The sequence below is a fragment of the Rissa tridactyla genome, chromosome 1, assembly GCF_028500815.1.
Source record: "Rissa tridactyla isolate bRisTri1 chromosome 1, bRisTri1.patW.cur.20221130, whole genome shotgun sequence".
Taxonomy (NCBI): Eukaryota; Metazoa; Chordata; class Aves; order Charadriiformes; family Laridae; genus Rissa; species Rissa tridactyla.
In genome coordinates, this window is record NC_071466.1 from 35,893,749 (window position 1) to 35,921,424 (window position 27,676).

General features: G+C 38.6%; 1 protein-coding gene across 1 annotated transcript; it reads right to left on the minus strand.

The window, feature by feature from the left end:
• On the minus strand, nucleotides 1–25,187 carry DNAJC15 (DnaJ heat shock protein family (Hsp40) member C15). The gene is made up of 6 exons (XM_054220177.1): nucleotides 24,982–25,187; nucleotides 17,567–17,618; nucleotides 15,586–15,659; nucleotides 8,279–8,355; nucleotides 3,520–3,590; nucleotides 1–394 (listed from the first exon to the last, which is right to left on the minus strand). Exons 1-6 carry the CDS (start codon nucleotides 25,081–25,083, stop codon nucleotides 324–326), a joined length of 447 nt encoding a protein of 148 aa, XP_054076152.1. The 5' UTR covers nucleotides 25,084–25,187; the 3' UTR covers nucleotides 1–323.
• Between the last annotated feature and the right edge of the window lie 2,489 nt (nucleotides 25,188–27,676).

A 27,676-nucleotide genomic window follows, 5' to 3' on the forward strand; every position in this document is an offset into this window, starting at 1 on the left:
AGAATATTTTCAAAGCTTGTAATGGATCATAGTTCAGTAAAAACACACTAAAATTAATACACAGAATCATAGAATATCTTGAGTTGGAAGGGACGCATAAGGATCATCCAGTCCAACGCCCTGCTCCTCACAGGAGTGTAACTGTATATAACTTTACATAACTGTAAAAGATTTCAGTTTGCTTTCAAATAATCTTAAACTCTTAATTATGACAATAAATAGAAACAATCAATGCGGTGTTAAGAAACTGTGCAGAGCAAGTAGATATGAAAGCTGCTGCACGATGTATCTGCTGAATCTCTTATGACCCAAGGCTTCGCCTTTCAGCTTTTGGCAGTGGATTCCAACAGGTCCTTTGCTTCATTTATTTTTGTTGCTAAGTAAGGTGATCCACCTGAGAAGAAGAAGGGGAAAGGAATACAATTTACACATCAGTATTAAGTACCAAAATACTTCACCCGCAAGATCCCCTGATTACTCACTTTTATTAGCTCCTCCTTCCTAAATAGATCCTTTTCCTACAACTGCTTAAAAAATTACATTGATATGAAGAAATGTAACCAAAACCGAAGTCACTGAAGAATAACGTTGAACAATTTGTCTCAGAGTGCAGAGACTGAAATCGCTTTGCACCAGTGCGATTTAGACTTGCAGTACAATATTGCTGCAAGCGTATGCAAGGTCAGTTGTCTTGAAAATTCATCCAAAGCTAATAGCTATTATTTCCACCCACCCCAAAAACTAAGAGGCAAAATTTTATAAATACTTTTGACAAAGAATCATTACGTGCGTGCACATGCACACACACCCCCCAAGCCTCTCCTGTGCTAGATGCCTGGAATTACCAGCCAGAAACTGTCACATTAAAGCTATTTAAACATGGTACGCCTTCTAACTTCTAGTCCTGAACACTGTCATTGCTTTACGCTCCATCTAACAATCTGATTACAGTTCAGCGGTCTTTTTGTGTTTGTTTTTTTTTACTCTCCCCTTGAGTGCCAACCATCTGCCTACAGTCACCAAAACCAACATTATAAGGTCTGTATCAGTAACTTGCCGCTTACTGTAACACACCTATATTTTTTACATGAAAATACAACGCCAGCAGTACTGTACACTGAGTAGTCTTTTCCAAGGCATCTGTTCAATCATAATTTTTCATTCATCATTTCATTCATTTGACTCTATTCAGTTTATCAGAAAAGATAATGACAGAAGAATTACATAGAAGAACACATAGAACACACAGACACATGTTGCACAGCTTGCTTAAAGACTTCTTTAGGACCTTCCTGCAGGAATCCAAATCATTATGAAGTCATTTCATGGCGTAATAAAATAACTGGGAAAAGTAACGGAGTTCTCTTGTTCATGTTTTGGTTTTGTTTGAACGTAGCCTTAACAGGTAAGACACATCAGAGGAAAGAGAGGCAGGGGAGGGTAAGGGTAGAGAACTGGCTACTGGAAAAATGATTTTTTTTTTTTCCTTTTTTTAGACCAATTAGCTTTTTAGCCAGGAACAGGATTTACTACATTGAGTACTGCTTCTTTCAAAGAGTAGGCAAGAGGATCAAACAAACAGTAAAGACTAAAAACTGCAATAAACAATGCATCCCAAGTAATTTTTAAATATGCATTGATTTTCTACCTGTCTAGAGTGCAAGATCTTAAAGTAAATTAAAATCTGCTGGAAGTGTTTTCACTACATTTACATTTTTAAGTGCCATATTAATTTTGTAGCCCTCCAATGAGAGAAAATTCAATCTCATGATTGCCTAAGTGTTTGTTTATAATTAGGGCAAGTCCAAAAGGCTTCTCTCTTCCTCTTTTTCCGTGAGCAAACATTCTTTCATAAAATTAGTAACTGATAAAGTAACATACAACGTATCAATACAAAAACACTTTAAAAATGAACTGTGAAGGTTAATAAGCAACCATTTTAGTAGTGCTTATTGGGGATCTTGTTATGCAAACTTCTATGTATTTCTTATTTATTTATTTCTACTAATTCTCTCCTCAACATTTTGCATCTCAGATAACGTAGGTAACTTTTAAATCTGTAATTATCGCCTTTCTTCTATCAAGCCCAGCTGGTAAAATATTATTTTAAATTAACATTCTAATGTTGAGTATTATTTTTAAAACCACATCTGTGCTACTCACAGCCAGATGAAATCAAGATACATATATACATAAGCAAACAAGTCTCTCTGTGATGCCATGTGTTCAAAATTACTCCAGGCCTTAGCTCTGCAGCTTAAGACATTACACAAGATTTTTTTTTTCTACGGCCATGCCAGAAGAGCTGCAGGGGCAGCACAGAGGCACAAATCCCTTCCAACTGGTGTTCCTACTGAGAAAATGCTCCATCTTAATAGCACACAGGAGGGCTCACTACATCCATTCAAACCTACACTGCGCCCAGCTGCAGGTGCATTACAGCTGTAAGAGCGGGTCGTTAAAATGTACGATCTTTACAACGGGAACTGCCTCTTTAGGTCTACTCAACATCCACACGGAGATTCATGGTTCTGGCTCACATCTCTAAGTACTGCTACAATAAACTCAGTTGTTCGTTATCAAAAAATTTTGACCTAATAGGTACTCTAGTGATTAAAAAGCCTCTGACCATCATAATGTATTAGAAATGCAGAAGAGAATTTCTTTTCTATGTCTGTACAGCTAAAAACATTACAAAAACTGTAAAAAATGGAAGTGTGAAATCGAATAAGCAGGACAACTTCAGAATTAAACTGAGGGGTGAAGGCAGCAGAGAAAAGCATCGACTAAACACTTCCCATGGCCAGTGGTCACAGTTTTTTTTTCGTTTTCTTAAATTGGGGTGCTGGCAGGGAGCCCTGTAATTCTGTCAAAAAGATATAAAAACCCTCTGATTTCCCCTTTTGACTTCTGAAATACAGTGCAACTCTTCACCATCTGTTATTTTAAAGTAGAAACAGCAATGAACATATGGGCTTTCTTTCTCAACCAGCTGTAGTGTAGTTAAAGTTATAATAATAGCCTTTCTGTAAGATAAATTTACATTAAAATCCTGGCCAGTAAAGCAACAATGCCCAGCTTTACATTTTTTTCCAAGTGAATTCCAGGAAGTCTGAAATTCATCAATAAGGTGCTCAGTGACTGCAGAACATTTCCCCACAGAAAGTTACTCTCATACATGTGACTGGTCCGTCTCTGTTCAAAACAGGAATGTCGGTTTAATGTAAAAATGTTACAGTTCATTTTTTCTGATTTTTTAAAGTGTGGAACACTGGTCCCTGAGCTCACAGTTTTAACTGAAGCAGCAGAAGTCTAGAAAACAACCTTAAAGAAAGATGGGTAGAACAGTGGTTCATAAAGTCTAGTTTATCTGAGAGAAGACACACAGAAGCCCAGGTCTATAAATAAACAACATACATTTGCACTCAGTGTGGTTATTTATACAATCAGTAAACTTAAAGGATTTCATTTAAGCCTCTTCCTTTCCAGCTTTGGTTAAGAAAAGTAAGCGTTATTTACCTTTATCAGGATGATTCAAAATCATGATTCTTCTATGGGCTGTTCTGATTTTGGCCTTGCCAGCAGATGGACTGCAAAAATAAATTGAAGTGCTTACCATAAATGCCACTGCGCTCGGGCTATAAATTAACAGTTTATACTGGCTTCAAAAATAATTAAAACTTGAGATTTTCACCATCTTGTGGACAAAACATAAAACTGCATCTCTGAGGAAGTAACAATAACAAAGGCATGTAAGACGCACCGAGAAGGGCATTTTTAAAAAGCCCATGTATTTGAGACATATAAATATCTTTCAGGGTTTTTTTTTTTAAGGGCAGTATATCCATTCATTTAAAATAAACAATTCTGGAAGAAAAAAAAAAAAGGTCAAAACCACCCAGCAGCTCTAGGGTGTATCTAGCTGGTTATTCTTGTCATTAAATGCAGAAAACACAATTTTTTCCTCCTAGAGAATAAGTATTTATAAGACCAGTGAGAAAACAAAACATATTTACTATTATCACATTTGTACTACGGTAAATATTTTTTGTAGCTGCTATAAGTAATTCTTCTTACTGCTGGGGCATGAAACCCCCCCCCCCGTATTTGTTATTTTTGCAAAGCTGTACAATGCGTTACATTCAGGGACACGCTGATTTACAAGTGCTACATAATGTTGTTTCTTTCAATGACAGATACATAAAATACGCACTTGGCCTAAATTAAATATGTACCTTACCAGATAAATAACCACTTATGGATGCAGTATGCCAACACAGTAAGACTATCATATGCAAAAGGACAGTTTGAATGGTTTAGTTTTTCATAATTTGTTAGCAGGCAGAAATGAAGCAGTGTTTTCCACTTCAGGTGACTTCTTAATCAGTGATGATTCAATTAATTAATCTTTTTGTAGATACAGTTTGAATGCAAGGTATCATCCTAACTACATTCCTGAGGTAAACAACCTCTAATTATTATTCTGTCACAGGGAAATTAGGGTATGTTGCAAAAATAGTTCACAGAGCTGCATAAGAAAAGAATGCTTCAATGGAACAGAAAGTAACACAGAAAGTAAGAATTAAACAGAGGGTGAAAGGCCTTGAACTGTATAAATACAAAAATGAGGCAATTTGTTATCAAACAGCTAAAAATAACAATCATCTATATTTTGATTTGTAAAGCTGTTGTTTAATAATAAGAAAGGAAAGCTGATATACCATGTTTAGAAACTCAGACAGCCAAAGCGTAACTGTGGAAAAGTTGCAGTTGCGTGTTACAGAAAATCATACAGTTATGCTCTGAGAAGCAACTGTAAAAATGGTGGTTTACATCAAATTTGCTTAGTTTATGAGACATTGCTTATCCCACAGTCAGGCTGGTCTCTGAAGACTCTTAATCACTACCAAAAAAACCCTTAATGTCAAAATCACATTTTCGCTGAATTGGTACAGCCTCATGAGTTACAACATCACGCTGCCTTCTCACACCCCTGACTTTCCTCTGACTCAAGTCTATCGCTGTGGTGGGAACAGTCAATACGCTGGAGGTCAGGGCTGACATCTACGGGGACCTGGAGCGGCTGCAGGAACGGGCTGACGGGGACCCTTCATGAAATTCAACAAGGAGAGAGGCAGAGCCCAGCACCTGGGGAGGAAGAGACCCTGGCAGTGCCACCAGCTTAGGACTGCGGGGCTGGGGAGCGGCTCTGCTGAAAGGCACCTGGGACACAGCAAGAACAAGAGCCAGCAGCGTGCCCTGGCAGCACAGAAGGACAACAGCCTCAGGGGCTGCATGCATGGTCACTAGGTCAACAGAAGCAGCTACTCTTCCCTAGTCAGCCAACCACATCGAGATGCTGCATCCATATTTGAGACCTCTGTACAGAAAGACATTGGCCAATCACAGCAGGTCCAACAAAGGCCACCGGGATGGTCTGGGGCTGCAGCAGGGGCCTCCCTTTGAGGAGAGGCCAAGGGAGCAGGACTTGTTCAACCTGGAGAAGAGAGGGCTGCCAGGGGACCTCGCAACAGCCCCCTGGCATCTACAGCGGGGTCATAAAGAACATGGGTCTAGGCTCTTGCAGTCATGCATGGCGGGAGACTGAGAGAAAGAGGGCACAAATTGAAAAGGGAGGTGCAGGCTGGAGATAATCCTTCTTCACCCCAAAGACAGTCCAGCAGTGACACAGGCTGCCCAGAGAGGATGTGCATTCTCCATCCTTGGGAGTCTTTCAAAACCCCCTGGATAAAGTCCTGAGTAACCTGCTCTGACCCCCGTAGGTGGTCCTGCTTTGAGCAGCAGGTAGGACTAGAGACCTCTTGCCATCCCTCCCAACTTCAGTGGTCTTACAATCATATAGCTGTGCAGTAGGCGGTATTTAAAAATAAAATAAAATTTAAAAAAAAAAACAAAAAAAACAAAAAAAATCAAAATCAAAGCCACAATGATTAAACCTTAAATTCGTGTCCGTACACTTACACAATGTACTACATGGGTTTTTTTAATGTAATAGCCTAATTTTTTGTTAAGTCCTTTTTGTTTTAAGAATAATTATTTAATTATTTTTAACTAATGAATAGATATATATCATACATTAACAAATGAAAAAACATTTCCTATGGAAAGAAAAAAGTTTCATGAAGAAAACGGTACAATACAGAAAATTTTATTCATTTTTATCTAGAATTTTAACTTACGATTTTCAGACATTTTCTAAGTTCAGAAGTTCAGCGTTAGGGATATGATAGTTGTAAACCACTATACATAGGACAGCTTTATCTTGCTAGCATCTATTTTGTCTAATGTTTGGAAAACACTCCTAATATTTTCACTTCCCATGTTATCTCAGACATTCCTCCATCTCTCCCATCAGCAGTTCCTTCTACAGAGTACACAGTTGTTAATATTTCTATGTTTATACAGTATTTCAGTAATCAGTGCTGTTTCATAACAACTAATGCAAGAACAATAAAACTTAGAAGTATTCAGCATTTTCAATACAGTACTTTGTAGCTTTGGATACCTTTTACATAATTTAAATACAAATAATGCACATGCATGTTTCTACCAAAACTCTTGCAATCTCACAAGATGGTTATTAAAGAATAACATCTGGAATGTGTAATGGGCCAATATATTTGAAATTTAAAAGCTACTGTTAAATGCTCACCTTTATCATGGCTTGCATTTATTATTTATACTGCCCATGCATACCCAGCGCTTGAAATAATGAAGAAAGTCTTTGCCTCAGAATTTAATATAACTTGGAAGTGATGACACAGAGGACAAGTGTCACAAAAATAAGATCAGGGCCTAGACAGATCCAGTTTGTGCGTTTGGGCATACACTGGTATTTTACATAACACTGTAAAACTCACATGTTTTGGGTTTGGGTTTTTTTGGTGGCACAGATATATATGTGTGTGTGTGTGTATACATATAAATACGCTAAGTAGAGAGTTAAAACTGCTCTAGAAAAGTGTGTTTAAACAATGTGAAAATTTCCTATAAAGGTGTTAGCCATGCTTCTACACAATTAAAGGCTCAAACTTTCCTCAAATCTGATTAAGTCTTGATATTTGCAAGACTCACTCCAAACACAACAAGCAGTGTCACTGTTCCCAGTGCAGATTCAAGCTGTTAAAATTAAAATGTAAAAGGGACTGATTTCAGATGTGATGAAACTTCAGACATGTACATGAGCAGTGTTCAGGCTAAGCACTGCCACTGTAAACGTGCTTTAATAAGCTGCAGTGTGCTACTCTGGAATGTCACTGAATTTGCCCTTATAAAGTGAAAATGTTAATACATTATCAAACTTAAAGGCCAAAGGAAATATTTCTGAAAGCCATTCCTATAAATCTCTCCTTCAGTGTGCAAGCACGAAATATTTCAAATAAATGTAATGTTTTATTTTACCATTTCTTGAAAAGTGAAGGCTAAATTTGCATAATTTCCATTATGTTAGAAGTAAACACAAATAGCACACCAAACAGGGTTTTAAGTCCCAGTTTTCACCATGTGAAATAATTTCTTCTGGGGTTGATTAAAACCATCCTCCTTTTTTTTTTTTTTTTTGGTAACTTTAACATTCAGAACTGATCTAAATCATAAATAAGAAATACAGTACTTAGCTTCAGATCTGTTGCTCTCACCTGGAAAGCCCTCAAACTCACTGCCTGCTTTACAGAAAACACTAAAGGTGTGTGCTACCATTGGCCATCCAAATGTTTTTGAAAAAATCCATTGAATATTCAGCCTGGAAATTATTCTAATAGAATATACCTATTCTAAATGACAAGCCTCTCCAAGTATTTTTGTTTGGAATATGCCGCAAATTTTAAATCCAAACAAATCAGAGTGGAGAAAGAAAAAAATAATATTACTGACTTATGGAAAAAATGAGCAAAATTGATTTGTTTTCCTCATTTATTAATATCATTTACACTAGTACTTCTATCAAGAGGTTTTTTGGAAGACCAGGCCATGTGATCGCACTAATTAGCACAGTACGTGCTATTCTGATTATTTCTAGAGCACCAATTCTCCACTGCAATATGTTACCATGCCTTCAAGCCAAACACAAGTTGCATGTTTTATTAGCATTTTACTGTTTGCTTTTTAGCTTAAGCAGAATATTAGAATGGTTTATAAGCCACTAGAAGTCTTTTAAAAAAAAGTTACAAGTTTGGCAACAGTATTCCACATTCTCGCAACGTGCATTTTTTTCAGCCAATACTTACCAAACAAAAACATACTAATGCAACACACCTACCTTACACCTAAAATAAGACTAGCTTCTCGCCTACTCATTTTCTGTTCAAATCCCCCTTTATAGTACAACGAAAGACTCTAGAAAGAAGAAAGGGATAACAAGCAATAATTAGTTTCATGCACAAGGTGCCAGGACCTAAATCGTATTTATATGACCTCATTCAGAGCATTACAATCATCTATAATTTATTTTGAAGACATGGAATGACTACAAACCAGATACTATGAAAGGACTTCCCCTGAGTGTTAACACATAACAAAAACCCACTTAAAAATAACTATCTGCGTTTTTACAATCTTCTACTGCTAATAAGAGATATTAATAGCTGCAACCATTAAAATCCTGCCTTCAGGCAAAAGAGTCCAGAATTAAAGTACATACTAGCACAGAGTGGTACAACATCTGTACTGGGGAGAGCAGCGGAAGGAAACGGGGAAACTTGTTTAGAACAGCTTTGGTAACACCACAATGGAAAATGGCAAAAGTCAAAATACTTCGGCATCCAAGGAATTAGGGACAATCACTCTGAAGTCCAGATATTTCTACAAACAGAGTGGGTAAAAACAACAATAAAAGGCCAGGAACAGATAAATGTAATATACTGATGAAGAAACTATATGTTTTTTCACATGAAGGAATGTTACTTCAAAAAAAAATATATGAAGAGTTCTTTGAACCCTGAAAAATAAGCAAAAAGAAACAAACAAAAAAAAGGCTTAGCATAAAGCCACAACCTCTCTTTCAGGAAATCACTGAGCTGGAAAACACTGGAATGTAGCAGAGTATATGGGGATATCCTAACCAACTTCTCCCTTTACATCCTTCCCTAGATGTGGATTACTGATGATGATTAAATACAGGATCTGAGGCTCATTTTTTTCAACTCATTGGCATGTGAGACTCTGGCCACTGTTCTAAGAAGGGGAGAAAAAGCACAAGTGGGAAAATAACATAATAAAGGAGATGGAGATGAGAGTAAATCATTACAATAATTAATTGTCATAGGGAATGGGTTAAAAGTGTATTTGTTAACCATAAATATATTTTAAATTTTTTAAAAAAAGAAAAGTTACTGAACCACCACTGATGGCTAGTAGTGATCTCCTCAATGTAAATATGTCTATAAGAAGAATTAAGGACTAGCCCATTGCTACACAAATAATTGTCTAAGCTGCACAAGTCACAGAGGCAGCAGATGTAGCTCTAAGACAAGCTGCCTTTGGGAACTGGCACACAGAAATCACTCAACAAGAGCAAAGTTTTCTTCCCTCAATGCAAAACCTATCAACTGGGGAAAAAAAAGCTTCTTTTTTTTGTTATCAAAAGGAAGTCTGACCTGAGAGCTGAGATTATTTTTAAGTGTTCCTTTTACCCCCAAGTAAAAATGTGGCTGGCCCTTAATAAAACACTTTTCTCACTAAATATATCCATTCATATTCAGTGAGAATTTTGCCTTATGTTTACACAAACACCCTCTTACATAATTGCAAAAGCATTAAAGCACTTAAAGGGCTCTACCTATGATATCTATGCAAAGCCTTTTATTAAGCTTAGGACTGACATTCACCCAAAAGCGTGGTTCACAGAATCACAAGATGGTAGGGGTTGGAAGGGACCTCTGGAGATCATCTAGTCCAACCCCCGCTGCCAGAGCAGGGTCACCTAGAGCAGGTTGCACAGGAACGCGTCCAGGCAGGTTTTGAATGTCTCCAGAGACGGAGACTCCACCACCTCTCTGGGCAGCCTGTTCCAGTGCTCTGCCACCCTCAAAGTCAAGAAGTTCCTTCTCATGTTTAGATGGAACTTGCTATGTTCAAGTTTGTGCCTGTCGCCTTTTGTCCTGTCACTGGGCAGCACTGAAAAAGGACCGCCCCCATCCTCCTGACACCCAATTGCTACCATGAAGTCACACACAACCACAGAGAAGACTTTTTGGTCTGCTGCTACAATCCAAAACGAATTTTATCTTTCCTCTTCCCACCCCAAACCGTACCTGGTAGTGTTACAGTCGTGGTTATTTTGTGTATAAAAGCTGAAGCAATTGTGGACACGTCATGCTTACAACACAAATCTGTTGAGGAACCGCTGCTGTAGCTACAGGGTAACACAAAGCAGGTCTGTAATGGTGCGTGTCAACATCAGAGGTTAGAGTATGTAACACTAAGGGAACACACAGGGCTCCTCCAGTCCTCCGAGAGGAAATTATGCTAATGATTTAATGGCTACTAGATAACACCCTTGAGGAGGCAGAACTGCACAGAAATTTGCAACGATGCCGAACAATTACTACATCCAGGAGAGAAAAGCAGACTTTAATGTCCTCTGAAAGATTTTCCAGAACTTCTCCCAGAGCAGCTTAGATACAGATGGAGTCCTAAAAAAGGTTAATTCTTCTCTGCCCTTCAACTCTGGCATACAACTGTAATACAGGAGGACACTGGTTCGCTATTCATGTAGAGAAGCACAATATTTGAATTCCCTGTAACACAGCTCGTCTCTGTTCTTGGTAGACTTCATTTAAAATACTATTTGAAATAAAAGAGGGAGGGATGGCTACAGGCTTAAATTCAGAAGTACTTTTTCATGTTTTTAAAGCCTACTTCCTTGACACTGTTCTAACCTCGGGAAGCCTTAATTCGGTTCACTTCCAAGAGGAACGAAAAAAGAAATTCTGTTGTCTGTCTCCTTTGGCACAGAAACAAAAACAGTTTGTTGAATTGATCATCAAGAAAAAACATTTGCTTCTCAGAAATGAAGCACGTAGCAAGAATAATCAATTCTTAAATTAAAACCTTGATCCTAAACAGAATTTAAAGCAAAAGGAAATTAGACACAAAATCCATCTTCCCCATTGCTTAGAGTAAGGTGAAGAAACACTGAGTCCCCATTTTAGGAAAGATCCTGGCAAATTCCTAGTTCCCTAATGAAAGAACTTTTGCATGCTATTCAAATTAAAGCAATTTTTTTCCCCCTAGTTTTAAATTCTAAGTAATGGCTGCAATGAAATGGAACAATACTCAAGATATTTTTCTGTTATGAGAACTCCTCGATGAGCGGGCAGTTCTAGACACTTGATTATTTATTAGCTGTGGCTATTGCAAACAAATTCGTATTGGAAAAAACACCCAAATGAGATCTCCATTTCTCCGTACTATTTGGGGTGAAGGGAAGGGCTATCATTTAATTTACTTTATTTCCTTGCATGTTGTTACTATTTAGCAATTTATGTAAGCAAATTCTGCTTCCTGAACAAATACTGTTAATAGGTTTGGGGCGGGGAGAGAACAGAAGAAGGCCGGACTTGATCTGTAAATGTCTATTCACTCTCACAAATTTTCACAAATGTGGTCAGCTAAGAAAATCCAATCAATTTGGACCGTGATATCTTCAAGATACTTTTCCTGGCATAGCACAGGGAAAGCATAATCACCGTTTCCATGCCAGGTAAGAGATATTCAAGACGCTGTAACTGAGACCATATATCATGTTCTATGAAGTAGTAAAGGGCTATGTGTTGTTTCACCACAAATACAGTTCTCCACTGAAAAGGTAACGAACACTGGAAGAAAAAAAATTACATACATACAATACTGGAAGAAAAAAAATACTCCAATAACAAACTACTTAGAAGCTGTGTTATAATATAACCTATAATTTGCTAAGATCAACTTTAACTTCCTTAACTTTAGTTAGAAGAAAAATTATAAAATGGACTGCAAATCGCATTATTCTCTGGAAGTTTTATTTTCAATGAAAGACAAGAGAGATGGTCGCTACCCTTACCTCTCAATTCAGAGCTCTCTGAGTCTGTGCAGAATCAAATCCAGCAAGGGAAACACAGTGCAAAAGTCTCTAATGAAGTGCTACAGAAAAGACCCTTTTCTTCTGGAACACAGAATTTTCTGGATTGTGGGATTTGTGTATTTTGACACTTCATTTCGCCTAGAATTGCTGTTTCTATCTTCATTATCTTCTATCTATCTTTCAACCTTGAATATCATTGATTCAGTAAAGAAAGGTAATAAATGCTATTGAAATATTAACATTATATTAACATAATATGTATTATATAAAATATATATTGAAATAATATATATTGAAATATTAACATAATATTAAGAAAATATTATCATAATTAACAGCATTAAGGTCTGGCTGAGGAAGAAAAGCCAAATGCCTACTTAGGGCTACGCACCTTCTACTGGCAACAGACTCTTGTCACTACACAAAGAAACAAAACATCAGTAACAAAACTAGGTGCAAACTAAAAAAGCGTTTCTCTGGAAACGAGCACTATGACTTGTCATAGAAGGGAAATTACAATGTTTCCTTCTACGCCTTTCTCCACTGAAAAAAAGACAGTAGAAAACTACAGGACTAAATTACAGTGGCATTTACACTTCATATTTAAGAATATATATTTAATTGTCATAAGTTAAGTTAAATGAGAGTTAAATAAAAGTAGAAATTCAGAGTAAAACACAGCACTCTTACTTGCCTTTACTTACTGTTTTTGACTAAAAGATGAGGCAGTTGTCGACAGTACATGTTATTTATTTAGGTAAGTAAACAGAAAGTGTCAAATACTCAAGGTACAGCAAGGAGGCATTTTAAACAACTGTTTCGTAATTGCTCAACTTGACCTTACCCAAGTCATTTATTAGAGGGCAGGAAGAAAGGATAAACAGCATCTGGATTACCTTGTGTGACTGCAACCAACATGAATTGTGATTTCTATTGCAAACAGGGGTGGTGAGGAGAAAAGTTGCAAATGCGGGGAGAAAGAGTAGGGGCTTACAGAGAGAACAAGCTAGCTTTTAAACAGGCAGCTGCTTCACAGTCTTTCAAAAAAAAGAAAAAAGGTGCTAAAGGACAGGGTTTGATTCTAGAAAGCTGGAGTAACCACTGAAAATTATAGAGGCCAAGTTAGGTGCCTCCAAGCAGCATTGGAAACCAGCAAAAAAAAACTAAGCCTAGACACTAAACGTCACGTGAGATGCTTTTCCAGAAAGTACTAACTGCTTGATTTCCTTTGTCAGCATAGCTTAGGGGGCAATATTTGTAAACAAACTTGATGAAAATGCTAATCCACAGATTATACTCAGCAGCTTCAAATTCGCCAAACGAAATCAAGTAAAGTCTCTAAAATAAGAAGTTTTGACAGTAAGCACTTACACAGGATCTTTTTACCTAACGTTTTCTCTATTGTTTTAAAGAAAAATTATAAAAAGGAAATAATTGATTGTTAAGGGGAGAAGAAAAAAAACTTGGCAAAAAATACAATCCAAGAAAGTAATAGCTGTAGAGTAATAAAGAACAAATAATCTTGGCTAAGAATTATACAAGGGTCTTAAATTTGAAATGTGATCACAGAAGGAAAATGTTATCATTACCCTCACAAATGTAAAGCTGACCAATACACACAGTTAATGAGAAACCAGAAAGAGAGAGTTTTTACTCTCTTCAGCAGATCTCGTCTTACACTGAAAACCTGTACTTTTGAGTTCAGAAACAGAATAAGAAAAGAGAGATACAATACTGGAGATCCACATACAATTCTGGGCTGTAAGACAGGATGCAGAAGCAGAGGATACAGCTCCAGGGAATAGGAACATTAAGCATGCAGAAGCTCCTGGGTTGCTCTTTATGGCTGTTCATGAATTCTGCAGGACTCTGAAAGTCACTGTGGTAAAAATGAGATAGGCATGTAATGAGCTTGGCTCAGCTAATATACTAGTACTGAGCGGTACAGTTTCCTAGGAACTGACACCTCTCTATGCAGTATTATGTCATATTTCAATGTGTTAAAAAGAGTCAGTGCCTGCTTTCTTATGTGAACATGCCTGAATTTAGAAACTTCAGCCTGTATCGACAAATGGAAAGACGAAGAAATGCTGGAGTAAAACTGCTGGGGAGGAAGGGGTGAAAATTGAAGTTCTCCCTACTCTGAAGCCACATATCCTTACTGCTAGCAACTTCGAAGCAAGCCTGCAAGTCAGACTGTACCCACAGCATATGAAAGCAATTTAATTCGGAGTACCTAAAGTCCCCTCTGCTGTTTTGGCAGGCAACTTGAGAATCTCTCAAAAAATTACTTTGGAAAAAAAAAAATGGTGTTGGTCTCACAACAGCAACGCAATAGAGGGAAAGAGAGGAAAAACTGATCCAGGAGCACCGTTTCTGGCTGACAGACATTGCAATTAACAATTGTGGACCAGCCCCGAGAGGACAGCCCATGTTTCAAACCCTTCCCTCCCCAGGAAGTTTGCATTGATCACGCTGGCACCTACAGCACATGAAGACAAAGTACAGCTAGCAAATGAATTTGGACCCCAGCGTCTTGTCTATATACTTTACATGCAGTATACAGACAAGCTCCGTGTGTTGCAACTGGCCTCACATAAATAGATACAATGCTAATAATCACTTTTTAAAAAAAAAAAAGTTAATGTACTTTTCAGGAAATAAAAATCTGCAACAACTACTCGCTCAACACCCTCACCCATCAGCATGAAGAGGGGAACTGTATCCCTTCCACTGTGGATAAGTGTTCACAGACCATGAACTCTGCCACAAGGAGACATCTACCTCATTGGGAATTATTTTAATCAACCAGGAATGGAACATATTTATTTATTTACCAGAGGACAGTGTAGCCGCTGAAGCAAAAAGTAAATGGTCTCAAATATTCCCTACGTATACTCCTCTCACAACACTGTATCTCTTGACTTTTTACCTCATTATTGTATTTTTAAATATGTAGGGCAAAACAAAGAACAAAAACCTGGCTACAAGTTCAAATTAGCCAGAGAAGAAAAAAAAAAGACAACGCACATGTGAAAAAGAAAACAAGCTCCCCTATCTCTATGGCAACCTTTCCCAGAAGTTTATCAATTTGTCTTCTTGATTTTTAGCACTGTATCTGAAAGAAAAATGACTAAATTCTTTCATTTTTAGCTTCTTGAAATGAAACTGCATGTCACCACTTTGTAATCTCTAGGAATTAGCTATTTTCTCACAGCGCGCTTCAACAATTTATCATACACTTACTAGCAAAAAGTTCTAGAACATGGAACATCACCAGGCAAATCAGAACTGTTTATCAAACTCACAAACATATTTTGGCATAGCTTCATCTACAGTGATTTAAAATATACTAGACAATACACCAGACATACTTAGAAAAGAATATCCTGGGACAAAAATAATCTTACTGGCACTTACCGTATTTAACATAAAATGTCTCCTTTCTAAATACTTGAAAATACAAAATCATAAATTTGGCATAAAATAACCTCTAAACTTACAGAAGTTGAAATCCTCTTTGCTGTCTCTGTAATTGCCTGCTCCAACGGTTTCCAAAGGTGGAAAGCATAACGACCTGAAAAAGATCGAAGTTAAATGAAACTATAACCAACATTCACTACCAGGAAAAAAAAAAAAAAGTCTCCAAGTTATGTTCATCAGCTTACATCAGAAATAATTCTGGTTAAAAATTAAAAAATAATAATAAAAAAAATCCTTTCTTATTAATCTTTTGTCTCATTTACTTGCTGTACGGTACTGCTGCACTTTACTGCTTTTCAAGATGTTCCCTCAACAGACGTTTTTGGATTCTGCCCAGCCAAAGTCCCACAGTAAACTTGCTATGGTTTACATCTTTGTGCTATTGGGGGAGGAAGGAGGAGAACTGAATATACTTCATCTAAAAACCCGGTCATGGACTGCAAAGATCCATTGTGTTTGCTCACAAAATAAATAGATTTAAATGCATTTCAATATGATAAATGAAGATATCTGCCTTGTGAACTTTAAGAAAAAGGGCAGTATGGAACATTAGCTTTGGATATAAATTATTTATAAAATACTGTTCAAAGGTTATGTCTTCAAAAAAAGAAATCTATGTACTGCATGTTTCTTGCTGTGATGTTGTATGCTTAATCACATATTTTGTAAGTACTGCATTTTTTATTTTGTTACAAAAAGAGGACCTTCTGGGACTCAGAGCCATTCAACTCCCCACCGGCAGTGAATGTCTATAGCAAGGAAAGGCTAGAAGGAACTCTATTAGACTGCGTTCTTAGAAGCACAAAGTAGGTCTATCAACTTCAGAATCAAGATTCGTGCCATGCTACTGGAGGATTTTCCCTGTAACTCCCCTCTCCCCAATTATTGTTTTGATTAATTATTCATCAGCAATGTAACTTACTACTATACACAATGGAAAAACGTTTTATAAAATGTGGCTCTGCTTCATTCAAATAGCATCTCGCTTTCATTCTTAAAATACGCAGTGTGTTCATAGGTTATTTTAGTCATCTAAGCCTGTGCCTATGTTAACTCAAAAGTTAAAACCACCGTTAGCATCACTGCTGAAATGCTGTGATGTACTAATATATTACCTTGTCTTCTTCTTAATGCTTTCTGTTATCACTTCTTTGCTAGCTGTCATTAATTCTTCAGCTCAACAGCAGAAGAAATTCTAAGACCATTCCTCTTCCCCTTATATACAAACACATAGATAAACCAACTGCTTAATAGGTGTACACCAAGGATCTTGTCTTTTCTTCCCCTAATCAAAAAAACGACGCAGCTGTACCCATCAAACACCTGCTGAAGTTTAGTGCAACTTGTTTGTCTATTGCATCTGTCCTCGATGTGTGCATTTGCACATAGCTGACTATGGTTGCTTTTATACACTGAAAATGATAGAAATCGATTTGTTTATTTCAAAACCAGAATAGACCACCATTATCTAGTCTGAGTAACCCAGAGTGTAAACCGTGTTAAGCCCATGCCCTGTGTTCAGACTAGAACCTATTTTTCAGAAGAACATACAGTCTAGATGCAAAGAGTTCCGGCAACAAACAACATACTATGGGAACAGTTTAATACGATAAATCACTGTAGCCACTAACACCTTCTGTTTTTCTCTAGTTGAATTTGTCAAGCACTACCTTCACATCACAAGATTCTGTTGCACTCTTCTGCACTAAAGAGCCTCTACCTTGCAATATAATACTTAAACTTTTCACATTACATTTTGTAGACAAAAACCAGACTGAACCTTTTGCTGCCGCCCATAAAACTAGTTTCTCCAGCTGTGACTTTTCAAAAAGAATTTTGGAAAATGCATCAAGGATTTTGAAGGGACAGGAACTACAACTAGACACAATTCTCCATAGCACTCTCAAGCACCTTTCCACTATTTAAGTTCATAACATCTCCATTAACCCTTTTGGAAACAGCAGCTGACATGTGGCACACTCAGCTGGTAATTTAGCTTACCTGCAAATGCAACGGTCGCAACACCAAGTCCAAGTGCTATCATAGTTCTGGCCTAGAGCAGAAAAACAGGAATCAGAATAACGTGCAAATTCTAATTTGAAATTATGCACTTTTTTTGTTTGAACAGCGAGTATTTCTCATGTCTGACTTGGACATTTCATGTATAATTTATATGAAGGAAAAAAAAGAAAGTTCTGTATTCCACCAGCTATGTTAGATTTTATAGTTCAGTCCTACTAACCCGTGCCAATGTATCAGGTTTAACTTGGAATTATCCATTAGTAAATCAGTGAACAAACACTGACAAAGCAGCTCTTGGTATCTAATGACAAAAACACAAGGCAGACAACTATTCAGGAGTACCCAAAATTATTTGTGCAGACTAGTTCAACACAGTCTGAAATTATGCTTGTCATAACAGAAAGTATCAGTTTATTACCAAAACAGGAAGAGCTAAAAAAAGAAAGAAAAAAAAAAATAAGAGAAGACATTGATATTGCTTTGTGAAGTCCTTCACCGGGAATCTCATCATGACGTTGCTTGAAAATGGTATTGCAATATTAACTTGAACACCATACTTGGGCTCACCCAACTAAGACAGACCCCTGATCCCAGCTAACTCCTGGCACTCCTTCAAAAGAGTCATCCCCATCCCACAGCTCACAGCTGGGGAACAACCCCAACTCTCTCAGTCTGTCTTCATACCAGCCCTCTGATCATCTTTGTGGCCCTACTTTGGACCCGTTCCAACAGGTCCGTGTCCTTCTTATGTTGGGGACTCCAGAGCTGGATGCAGTACTCCAGGTGGGGTCTCATGAGAGTGGAGTAGAGGGGGAGAATCACCCCTCTTGACCTGCTGGCCATGCTTTTGATAAAGACATAAAGCCCACTAACCTGTTTTCATTATTTAGTGTCAATTCCTGGTTAGACTCTATCTGACAATACAGATAGTTGTAAACCTACAGACTTCTGACAGATTTCAGGCCGTGTTCGTTATTGGCTAAAATTCATTTTAAGTCTAACCGGCTCTTGGATCCAAACACACAAAAACACTTGAACATCCTATTTAGACAACACTAAGTCCTACCTTTTGCTAAATCAAACCCCCCAAATTAGGTGTGTGTATTTTCCTACCCCATGCTTGAAGAAAGTCAGGCATCTCAAGGACAGTTAGAAATATCTCCATGTTGAACAAGAAGCTGCTGAAAGATATGTAGTAAACCTTGAAGAAGGGACTGATTTCTCACACGTTTCCAGAATTCAGGAGGGGTAATGAGGATTGCAAGCATTGGCGGCATATCTCCAAAAAGCCTACATGTAATCTTTGAAACAAATGAAATAAAGTAATCTGCAGCTCTACTTGTCTTATCATGTGATAGTTCCAATAATGCCTTGAACTTTCCCCCAGGCAACATTGAGAAATCAGATCAGGCCTGTTTAGCTTGAATTCAAAACGTAACTACAGTGAAAATGCTTTTATCACCAGACTGAGTCTTCTATATATGACAGACTTTGCGTTTATCCAATAACTGGTTAATACATGTTTTACCAACAAGCCTGACAGCAGGGCTTAAAGCCCACATTTCAATGCGAGTGCCCTAATAACTGTATTTGGAGCCAAGTTGCCTTTGCTACCAAGATCCCTGGGGCTAAAGTTCTCTGTCTTTGGTTGCATCCAATCCCCTTGAGACAGAGAGGGAGTAGGTGAGGAGTTGGAAAATACTGGTTTTAAAGTCTTCTAGAGCCGGCTTTGTCGAGGCTACAACGCAGGTCGACGACTTTCACAGCAAACGGGCTGCTGCAGAAGACATAGGCATTGCCATGATGCCCAGGGGCTCCTATGGCTTTGGCTCTGAAGGCAAGCGGCTGTGATTGCTATACGTACTATTGAGCTCAGCACAAAAAAGTGGTAGCCCACTCTGAGCTCACCTAGGAGAAGCTGTATTCCTCTGTATCTAGCTTCCAAACTGTACGTACTTTAATTAAGTACTTACTTCCCACCTGCTGGAATGGGGCTATTTCCAACTATTTGCATAACATTAATACTGCAGTTGCCTAGAGGTTTCTAGTAGGAAAAAAGATACTCGCTGAACCTACTGAAAGCGGAGCTCCAGAGTTAAGACTGGGCCTTAAAAATCTGCCCCTCTATCCCATTTTAGTATTCTAACTCTTTCATCTCGGTCTAGTCTTCAGTCTCGATATTAGCATTCATTTCTGAACGTAAAAATAATGTAGTGGTTTTATGTCTGTTGTTCCTTTCAGTTCCACAAGATTTCCCTTCATCTTTAGACCATGAAAAAACGTAAGTATGTTACCTTAAATGGTAGAGAACATAAAATAGACAAGCATACTTTTCACCTCCTCACTAAACTGAAACTGCATTTCTTATCACAAATTGGTTTTCCCAAGCTCTCAATTCATTCTAAAAAGTTCTTCTAATTCCTCTGTTTAGACACCAACCAGAAACACCCACAACATTTCTGAAAATATCACAACACTACAATTCCATATTATTCTGTTCTGTGGTTTGCGACCATGGATTTATATTCAATAGGGATGCTCCTTGACTTATTCAGAGCGACGGCAAGAATCTTTTTACTAAGTGGTTACAGTCAATTAAGAGCTCAACAATGTGTGAAATAGATCACACTGGCAAAAAAATAATATTTATTAGCTTGTGCTTGTCAAAATTAAGTTATACTTGCTTTGCCACCAAAAAGGTGGTTTAAATCAGCAGTTCACAACAAGGTATACAGGTTACAATAAGGCATTAGCACCAGACACCTCATCCCAGGTAAGGCCAAACACAGAGACCAGGCTAATAAATAATACCTGGACTCTGTCAGTTCAGTGCAGAAATAGCTTAAGCGTTTTTTGCACAGTAGTGCCCTGAGGGCCTTTGATAGAGTCAGCCATGTCCACTGGGACACATTATTTCAATCTCAGTGGAAAGTGCTGCCTGGAAAAAAGCAGGTAAAAAAGCAGCACGGCAGCAGCTCTAGAATAGGAGCAGTACGCAGGATAAACAGGAATATAAAGACAAGCGATGGGAAGCCCAAGCCAGAGAGGCATGAGAGATTGCACGCATTTCAAAGTGACATACAACTACCAGAAAAGCTGAGAAATATTAGTTCACATTAGCTCACCTTATTTGCATTATTGGCAGGTTAAAAAAGAGTCACCTGTTACTTGTTAGCCAAGAAACGGTAACTTGTCATGCACCTTAAATGTTTATTATGGTGTGAATATATCCTAACTATACACATGCAATAAAAACTGAATTTGAATCAATGTAAGAAAGATTGCATGGGTTGTCTGGTACTCACATAGCCCTGCTCATAAAATTAGTGGCAACTTCAAGCACTAACCAGTAAGTCTTTTAAGTCCAGCTTGACTCAATTTTCTTTTCCATGCTCACTTAACTCAGTTGATTATTTAGAAGAGTAAGTCAAGGTTACTCCGGTGCTTTGAAATGTGGAGCATAAAGTGCAAAGATTTAATTAAATGAACTCCTTTCATGTCAGTATTAAATGAAAGCAACTCACTATCACTGAAGAAGGGATCAGTTCATTTATGGCACGCTAATACAACTACCACCACGAACATTTTTGGCTCCCATTGCTTGAAAATGCATTTTATTTCAGACTCGTAAAGACTAAAAAAAAATAAATAAATACTTACTGACTTCCAATTATGACAGACTTGATCTTTCCCCCTCCTCCAAAAAAATGCCATTAAGAAATTTCTAAGGTGTAGGTTTTAAATGAAAGCATTCTACTAAGAGCCAAGAGGGAAAAATCAAGAAACAAAATATTAAAAAGTATCATCTGTCCCCTTCTTTATTCAATGAATCAGCTCCCAAAGGTTAAGTCATCAACCCTATGCTATTCTGCTGGTCTCAGTATTTTAATTTCATTATGTAGTTCAGTTTTCAGTACCAAACCCTCTTAAATATAGAAAACAATGAAACAAAGTTTTATTAAATCTGCAAAACCTGATTTTTTAAAAAAAATTCTTTTCAGAAACGTGTATAAGAAAACACACACATTAGAATGGCAACTGCAAGATCTGACTTACCGAAGTGTCTGGTAAACAAGAGGGTAAAACATATTAATTAACATGCAGTATGTTTAAAAGTATACATCGTATACTGTTAACATACAGAGATCTGTGGCCTAATCCTTTAATATGTAATTTTCCAGTAGCCTTAATTTTTTAGCAGAAGAAACAGGGAAGAATGAGATATTCTTTCTGCAAATTGTTAATCCCCAGTCTCTACCAACTTACTTATACTAAAAAAAATAATATATAACGACTCCTGTAATTCCTAGCATTGCACCTTCTCCTTCTATGAAATAGAAAAAAAGTTAAACTTATAAATATAAAAAGAATTACAAATGTACAATTTGAAAATTTCAGCACACCACTATTACATCTGACTACAGGCTACAAGAACCACCTTTACTAATGTTAAAACATACCTGCTTGCATAGGATTTCTATTGTATACACCAGTTCTTTCAACACAATCAGTGAAAATACCTTTCTTGGTCAAACGGAAAATATTTTGCTCTTCTCTCAACTATCTTTCAGGCAGATAGCAAGAGCTCTACTGTCTTTTGCCTCAGAAAGCTACAGTGTAATGGAATAAAAAGCACAGAGGAAATAATCATTTGTTCTGATGGGTTGGATAGTATTTTGTTATTAGTCCATGCTTAATCATGGATCAGTAAAATAGGAAGTATATACTTATATTGAAATAAGTACACAAGTGTAAATTGCTTGCTTCGCTAAAAACTTTGTTTTAGGAAGGTTTGGTTTGTTGCTTTTTTAAGTGCTGTATGCCGCTAAGAAGTAGGCTACACAAGTGTATTAACCAAATGTACAAAAATATTTCTGAAATGACTTTTTCCCTTAAATAAAAATTCTTGACCTGAAATAAATAATTGGTATAGAAGCCAGAATAAGGCTTCTGTTCCTCAAAAGAGTAGGTACTACAGCTTATTGGAAGACTGTTTCAGAGCAAACCACTAATTAACTCTATATGGAGCCAGACACATTTTGAAGTGGGACGATATTACAGACTATCTACAACAGATTTGATTTCATAATCTAATGTTTTCCTTCCAGTCTTACCTTCCTATGAAATGTAATTTATTTTCCAATAGTGAATTAAAAGTGATTTCAGCTAGATGCTGTTCTCCATGCGCACACAATTCTCATGTAAATTTGTGTCATTTATTTTACAGCAATTTTTTTTGTTTATATATAAAACTATGCCTAAAGTTTCTGACAGTTTTTCATAGGAAATGGTACCTGAGCAACAAATTCACTAATATAAGGTGCTACCATAAGGCATTCAAATCAAACTTCTTGAGTATGTATTAATTAACAAGGCCTCTTGAGGTAACTTTGAGAACAGACTGTTGAAGCTTCTACTGTTGTTCTTCTGTTGCTCCAAACTTCAAATGCTTGTGTAAAACAACTGCAAGAGTAAAAGTGACCAAGATCAAGTGACTACAGCTAACATCCAAGACATCTCACAACCAAGATTCAAGGTAGGATATTGAACAGAGCTATTTCAGTCCTGAGAGATGGATGCTGCTGTTAGACTTCACTTCTCCTACTACTCTTTCCTTCCACTGTGGCAAGAAGGCCTCATTAACCCCGTACAACGTCAGAGGAACAGATATACAGCACTACAATTGATCTTGTCATTTCTCTCTGGCAAAATTTTAGAATTTGATTACATGCAACCTGACCTCCTTCTGAATTCCTTAGCCAGGAATCCAATAAGCGTGGGTACTGTCCATTTCTCTGTGTAATACCATCTAGAGAAACTCTGAAATACCTTCTACTGCCAACTATATGCTAACAGTTTACAATGTATATATGCCTGAGAAGCACTGCATTCTCCACTGAAAGGCCTGGCTAAAGAATAAATGTCAATAGAAAATTGCAGCAATCCAGAATCTAGTCCTCTAAAAACCTACCACAGTCTCTGGACCTTAGTAAGAACCTGACAAAACAACTCACACCAACAAAGCAAGCCATACTAACACCAGATACAATTTTTATCCCAGATAGGTAAGAAGACTCAAAGACTCCACAAAATTCACAAGGAATTCCCCTGCTGGCATTCCATGGGAAGAATATATGGATGTGACAATAACGAGTGTCAGAGTAAACTTCTTAAGATTGCACCGCTTGCTGTTAAATACACAGAAAGACTCTCACGGGGGGGAAGTCCTAGACTGTAATAACAATGAATAAGTAACTTATAAAACTACAATTTCAAAAATTGTATTTTTTTAAGAAAGAAAAAGAAACATTGTGGAGGCAGCAGCATGCACACAATTAAGTACAGCAAATACATATTTAAACACTAATTTAAAACCGTGAAATCTTCACCATCCAGTGCTTTAAGCAGTGATCCATGTATTTTTCCCAAGTTTCTTCCAAAGAGAACCCACTGTCCCATGAACTAGTCCCACGAAAAGTGAGCAGAACGAAGAAGTGGGATGAAGTTCCAGTACTCTTCCCACTAGAGCATGATGAGGCATTAGAAACCTTGGAGGCATTTTGCCCCTGCTCCAGGCCCATCCAGCCTCTCCCACATGATGAACTGTCAGGTGAGAATTAGTCTTCTGAAACAGAGCTCTACAAAGGCACTGATGCTCAAGCCCACGGTAATAAAACTCGCACAGTATGTGGAAATTTCACAGGTATCATCTCTTTGCGGTGGAGGAATGAAATTTTAAGCTTTGCCTGCTCACGACTCAGGGAGTTGGGATTGTTCAGCCTGGAGAAGAGAAGGCTCCCAGAAGACCTTATAGTGGCCTTCCAGTACCTGAAAGGCCTACAGGAAAGATGGGGAGGGACTCTTTATCAGGGAGTGTAGTGATAGGATGCGGGATAATGGTTTTAAACTGAAAGAGGGGAGATTTAGATATCAGAAAGAAATTCTTTACTGTGAGGGTGGTGAGGCACTGGAACAGGTTGCCCAGAGAAGTTGTGGACGCCCCATCCCTGGAAGTGTTCAAGGCCAGGCTGGACGGGGCTTTGAGCAACTTCGTGTAGTGGGAGGTGCCCCTGCCCATGGCAGGGGGTTGGAAATAGATGGTCTTTAAGGTCCCTTCCAACCCAAACCATTCTCTATGACTGCGAAGGCCGAGGCAGCTCAGCGCTTCAGGCAGGGCCTGAAACGCTCCCGTGTACCCCCCTGCAGCTTCGCCAGGGCCAGGCAGGCCCTGAGGCGGGGGGGGGGGCACAAGCCTTCTCCCCCCGAGCACCACCGCCCCGACCTCCCTGCCCACCCCCGGGGGGAGACGGAGAATGCCTGCCCCCCGCCCCCAGTCCCGACCCCCGACCCGCTGCCCACACGCGTTACCCCGCGGGGGCGTGAAAGCCGCTCACCAGCCCTCGGTCCAGCTCGGCTTGGCCCTTGCCGGCGCCCGCAGGGACCCTGGCGTACTCGGCATAGCGCAGGCCCTCGGAGGACGCCGCCGCTCCTTCCATGATGGAGGGAGGGGAAGAGGAAAGCGCTACGGGTCGGCCGGAGCGACAAAACAGTTGGAAGGACGGGCTCTGTCGCGCCTCCTTTCGCCGGTCCTCCGTGAGGCGGGAGGAGGCGGGGACGGCCCCGGCCCCGGCCCCGGCGGCGTGGGCGGCTGGGACCTGCTAGCGACGGGGCTCGGCCCTCACCTCCTCCTATCGCCCCATGGCCGGCCTTCGCCCTCACCTCCTGCCGCCCCATGGCCGCCCTCGCTCACAGCTTTGTAGGACCCCGGCTTTGCCGCCGAAGTCTCCCCCTCCTCGGTAGCTCTGAGGGAGGGCGGCCGGGCGGGAGGCTCATGGCGCCATGACGGCGGGGAAGGAGGCAGTCACTGAGGGGTGCCTTCCCCAGCCCGCCACCGGCTCAGCGCCGGGTGGTTGTCCCCAGATGAAGGGACAACACCGGTTCTTCACCCGGTGTGGGAGAGCCGATCGACGCACCGAGTCGAGATATTTGTTTTTATTTCAGTTCTGCGGAGTGAGGTGCCGGGCATTTAACAACGGCCTGCACCCCTCACGCTTCAGATCGCCCAGTATTTATAACGATAAAATACAGGTCAGTCATGATTCATTTACCACTGCTAACTATATATATATGCATCTAAGCTCATGCTTAAAACATTTAGGGAGGTTACCTGATTAGAATGCTCATTATTCACAAAGGGATGTGTGTTTTATCCCTGTAATTATGCACAGTTAATTTGGGATGTACTCTTGGCTTGACTTTGGTCCAGAAGTTCTATTTTTGCTATCTTAATGTCTAAGTCAAGAACTGCAAAAGAACACATAAAGCACGTTTTTTCATTTCACATCCTATCAAGATTAGGTACCTTCTATGATGCCTCAACCACGTCCCAGCCGAAACTTCTCGCTAAACTTTTATTTTTTAGACAAAGAGAGGCTGAGGACTGGTGTTTCCTCTGTTTATCCTGACCGGTTTGAGGAGCAGGGAGGCTGGAGGTGGCTGCTTGTTCTAAATCCCAAGACAGCCAAGAAAGAAAGGTACAGGGGGAGATGAATGGATGAGAGGTAATTTATGCATAAAAAATAAGAAGTAGGAGAAAACACTTGGGAGAAGGAAACAGCACACAGAAATGTTTCATGTCCATCTTCAGAAAGAATATGGGATTTTAGAAGGAGGAAAGCATACGTAAAGGAAAGGATAAAGCAAAATTGATCTAGGGGGAAAAAAAAAAACAAACCCACTAAAAATGGGTTTTAATATTTATATTTTTGCACCTTAGTTGATGTCTGTGTATATTTCAGTATATTTGTATTTTGATTTCCAGAAAATGCTGACAGGCTCATAGTTCATCCTTCTGAAATTCTTCTTCAAGCGATACCTTATATGCAGAAGTTGTCGATCACCATTAGTCCTGTATCACAAAATGTAAAATGCTCCATCTCTTTTCAGTACAGCAGCGTAGCAGCTCCTCTTTTGCCCTTATGCTGGTTTTCCTTCTCTACTACCTGGTAGTACTGGCAATGGAATTAAATGATCTGCAGGTTGCTAATTGGTGTGACTCAACAAAAAGAATTACTCTTCGTATCTCCTACAATTGTTATTCTGAGGCATCGTTCTGATCACATACCATGGTTTTGTATATCTGATTGATACTCATCAGTCCTATAAGGCTGAAAGGCAACTGCTTTAAGTCATCTCTAAGTATCTTTTTGAAGTACAGCTGTTATTATCCATAAAGGTGAGTTGACCGTATATAGTATTTCATTAGACAGATGTATAAATTTAACTTCCTACAGCACAGAAGTCATTGGAAGTTGTATGATGATCCATTTGGGAAGAAATACATGCCTTTTTACTTCTTCGTTGAGCATATAACATACAATCAGATATGATTAATTTTTTTAACCTTCAGTGGAATTGAATTTCTTTTAAAGCCCATTTTAAAATCAATAAAAATGACGCCAACTAATCATTATTTGTTCACTGATTTGCATACAAGTAATGCAGAATAGCTTGCCACTTACTACTCTTTTGATTAGCAAACTCAGTTTAAAAAATAATAAATTGGAAGTATTTTTATTTCCTTGATTTTCCTCTTCTACATTTTATTGCAACTTGTTTAAAAAAATTTAGGTCTCTTCTGATGACATAATGCTATTTCTTAAAAGATAATCAGCCATAAGAGAAAAAGACATCATATTTGTTTTGGGGAGAAAACTGAAATGGCAGGAAATAAAAAGAAGCCAAACAAATAAGACCAGGAGAAAATAAGAGGTGAATCAATGAAGTGAAAGACTGCAGAAAATAGTATCTGTTTTTTCCAGCTTCTGCGATATTTACTGCGATATTACTCATAAATGTAGCATTTTTGAGTGCAATGGGACAGTAAAGTGAATGAGAGTTACTCATTTTAGCCACCATATGTGTTTGTCCAGACAAATGTAGGAAATACACATGGGTGGCTCTAAACAAGAATAGTTGCATTGTTTTGAAAAACTTGAAAGATTCAGTGGACAAAAATCAGCAGAACATTAACAATGATGAATTTTAATAGCGCTTTGCAATTCTGGACCACCAAAACCCAAAGTAGTT

What these genes read in the sequence shown, in the direction of transcription:
- DNAJC15 (XM_054220177.1), bottom strand. Translation starts at nt 25,083, where the DNA reads ATGGAAGGAGCGGCGGCGTCCTCCGAGGGCCTGCGCTATGCCGAGTAC. An exon ending in TGCGACCGTTGCATTTGCAG is followed by an intron (nt 15,660 to 17,566) that starts GTAAGCTAAATT and finishes GATCTTTTTCAG; the next exon opens with GTCGTTATGCTTTCCACCTT. An exon ending in AGTCTTATTTTAGGTGTAAG is followed by an intron (nt 3,591 to 8,278) that starts GTAGGTGTGTTG and finishes TTATTTTTGCAG; the next exon opens with TCCATCTGCTGGCAAGGCCA.